The 3413-nt window shown below is 35.8% G+C and overlaps 1 protein-coding gene across 2 annotated transcripts in view; it reads left to right on the plus strand.

The window, feature by feature from the left end:
* Nucleotides 1-3307, plus strand: part of LOC105558660 — a 30556-nt gene extending 27249 nt beyond the window's left edge. For both annotated transcript variants that reach the window (XM_012006463.1, XM_012006465.1), the window contains 3 exons: nucleotides 1479-1973; nucleotides 2071-2325; nucleotides 2406-3307. In XM_012006463.1, coding sequence (XP_011861853.1) covers nucleotides 1479-1973; nucleotides 2071-2325; nucleotides 2406-2612 — 957 coding nt within the window. In that variant the 3' untranslated portion in view covers nucleotides 2613-3307. The remainder of the gene's footprint in view (nucleotides 1-1478; nucleotides 1974-2070; nucleotides 2326-2405) is intronic.
* Nucleotides 3308-3413: the final 106 nt, after the last annotated feature.

The raw sequence follows: 3413 nt of genomic DNA on the forward strand, positions 1-3413 counted from the left end.
GTTTGTTTGTCCGCGAGTTAATCAGTCATTTGTGGACCGATCTTCTTGCAATCGGTCTCTAAATTTTCCAAACGGAGATGGCTGCTATGTGGGTTTTTGAAAGTTTTGCCCACCAACGCATCCACCCACGCATTCACACTGTCTGTCTGTCTGACCGCGAGTTACTTAGTCATTTGTGGACCGATCTTTTGCTCACCCACGCACTCACTCACGCATTCACACTGTTTGTTTGTTTGTTGACTGAGTTTTTAAATCTGTGACACCCTCTGGAATGCCAGTTCATCGACTCAAAATAAAAATGTTACAAAAAGTGCTACAATTATTCTATTAAGGAATTTTAATACCAAGAAAGGACTATGCAATGGCACAGGATTCATTGTTATTGATCAAAAATCTAATCTGATTCATGCTTTTACTAGCTTTTGAGCCCGCGCGAAGCGCGGGCTCAAAAGTTAGTTTATTTATAAAGTAGTAGTATGAAAGCATGTCTTCTTTTTTAACATGTTTGTATGTAAGACAGAAATAAAACAAACACTGTCGTAATAAGAAGTAAAATATATATTAAAGAATATTTTAGTGATAACTTACATAAAGTTACCGTCGTGTTCAAGAGAAATTTAGATTTTTTTTCGATAAAATAATCCGTGAAATCAACTAGGAAGCGATAACACATAAGTGGAAATATGGCAACGTTACACATAAAACAAACTATTTCCAATGATTATTAAGTAGAAATCTAATTAGTTAAATACTAAAGTTTATAAAGTTTATAAAGGATTAACTTATACACTTCCAACTCAAGTAAATTTAAATAGATTATTTATTAAATAAAATAACGATTACATCTTAGGTTCATATCTGCTTTTTATATGTTGGTATTTATATTAAATGAATCTTAGAACTTTTATTTTACTATTTTTAAAATGTTTAACAACTTTTAAAATAATAAATGATTACGTATTATGACATTTACGAATACAATCGTAATAATATTATTGCGAAATTAGTTGTTAGCTATTAAATACAATTTTATTAATAACATGTTTATTGATTAGAAAGTAGCGCACGAACCTCACTTATTACTACAGTTGACTAACTAGTTTGCAAAAATTCCGCGCGCTCAGATATGGTACATTATAAAAGTGCCGCTTCTCCAAGTAACTTTCAGAATTATGTCAATTTTTAGAAACTGAATTAATGTATATTATAAGAAAAAAGTTTAAATCAATTAGATGAGAAATAGATAATTCGAATATGTTGACTAAATGACGAAAGAAAAGAACATAAAGGTAAATAAATATTTTATGATATTAATAATTATAATATGGATATCACGTGTATAGATCATGGCAAGTAATTTGGCTTTATAATTTCGTAACCTGGCACCAAGTAAAAACATCAAGATATTGGTTACATTAGCGTGAAACGTTTGTGAGATAAACTGGAATACCATTTTGAATTCTGATTTTGTTCTGCAGGTTTTGGGTAAAGGCAGTTTCGGTAAAGTATTGCTGGCAGAGTTACGCGGCACTGAATGCTTGTACGCCGTAAAATGTTTGAAAAAAGACGTCGTTCTCGAGGATGACGATGTCGAGTGCACATTAATCGAGAGGAAAGTCCTCACGTTGGCGACAAGGCATCCGTATCTTTGTCACCTGTTTTGCACCTTCCAAACCGACTCACATCTCTTCTTTGTTATGGAATACCTGAATGGGGGTGATCTAATGTTCCACATACAGAAATCTGGCCGATTCCCCGAGACACGAGCGCGTTTTTACGCCGCTGAGATTTGGTCTGGATTGAACTTCCTGCACAAGAAGGGTATCGTCTACCGAGACCTCAAACTTGACAATGTATTACTCGACTTTGAAGGCCACATTAGAATCGCGGACTTCGGCATGTGTAAACTTCAGATCTTCTTGGATAGAACGGCCGACACATTCTGCGGTACGCCAGATTATATGGCACCAGAGGTATCGGTTTTTTTTCAAAGTTATTTCTATTTTTTTTCGTTTACGCTTAGTATTCATTATTTAATAGACGAAATTATTTAATAACTCATGTTTGCAGATAATAAAAGGACTTAAGTACAATCAGGCTGTAGATTGGTGGTCGTATGGCGTTCTGCTGTATGAGATGTTAACTGGTCAATCGCCGTTTTCTGGATGTGACGAGGACGAGTTGTTTTGGAGTATTTGCAACGAACGGCCGTTCATACCTCGATATCTGAGTCAAGAGGCTACTGATATACTCATCTGTTTGTTGGAGAAGGATTCTGGGAAGCGGCTACCTGCTCACGAAATAGCTGTGCATGCTTTCTTTCAGGTATAATTTGTTACCATTTTTTTAGACGGTAGAAAAATACATGGGTGATTTAGCAGTGAAATAGCATTTCGATTCAACAGCATTTGCCTTGGGATCGATTGGAGAGAAGACAATTGGAACCACCGTTTAAGCCTGCGCTTGACCACACCTTAGACACGAAGTACTTCGACACAGCATTCACAACTGAACGTCCGAGGCTTACGCCAGTGCCTGAGCAGATTTTGACTTCGATGGATCAAGGTGTTTTTCGCGGATTCTCTTATACCAATCCAAATGCGACCGATTGATATGTGACAACTGAATGAACGTGTAATGTTTCTGACGGAACAGTATCCGTCGTTTCTAACGTTTTTGTGCCATATAATACAGAAGAGAACGTATCTTGTTGGCTTGTATAAAAGTAATTATTGTTTTATATATTTAAAACGAGCGACGTTACTATACAAAGTCAACATAATACGCATAAATCACATCTTAAGAATACTCGTATGAACTACAAAGTAGAAATTGCACGCGATATGTAATGTTTCTTGCCTCAACATGTAATGAGATGTAATATTACGTTCTAGGAAATGTGTAAACACACACACACACATATATTCACAAACAAAATTTTCTATATTATATACAGGGTGTCCCGAAATTCGTGAATTAAAATAGCATAGCAACAAAGTTGTCGAAAAAGTAAATTAAGAAAGTATTGTCATTTTTCGTTTCAAGCAGTATTTTTTAAATAAATAAGTTTAATTGAATTACTTAATCTAAAAAATACCGCTCAAAGCGAAAACTGGCAAATGCTTTCTTAATTTATTTTTTCGATAACGTTCTTGCTATGGTATTTTGATTCACGAATTTCTGGACACCCAGTATATGTGTGCATATACAGGGTGAGTCACAACATTTCTGCCAGAACTCGTGAGAAGATAGAACGGATCGAGATGAACAGAAAAGTCCTGTACCATTTGCAATTTTCGCAATAGTTAACGAGTAATTAATTATCAAAAATCGTCGTCTTTGCCCTGCCCACTGTCCAATTCGAGCGCGTGGCGAGATGTGACCACCCGGCGATCGATATTGCCAGGCGAGGG

This window comes from Vollenhovia emeryi, unplaced genomic scaffold, assembly GCF_000949405.1.
Source record: "Vollenhovia emeryi isolate VEMERY1.0 unplaced genomic scaffold, V.emery_V1.0 DF939324.1, whole genome shotgun sequence".
NCBI lineage: Eukaryota > Metazoa > Arthropoda > Insecta > Hymenoptera > Formicidae > Vollenhovia > Vollenhovia emeryi.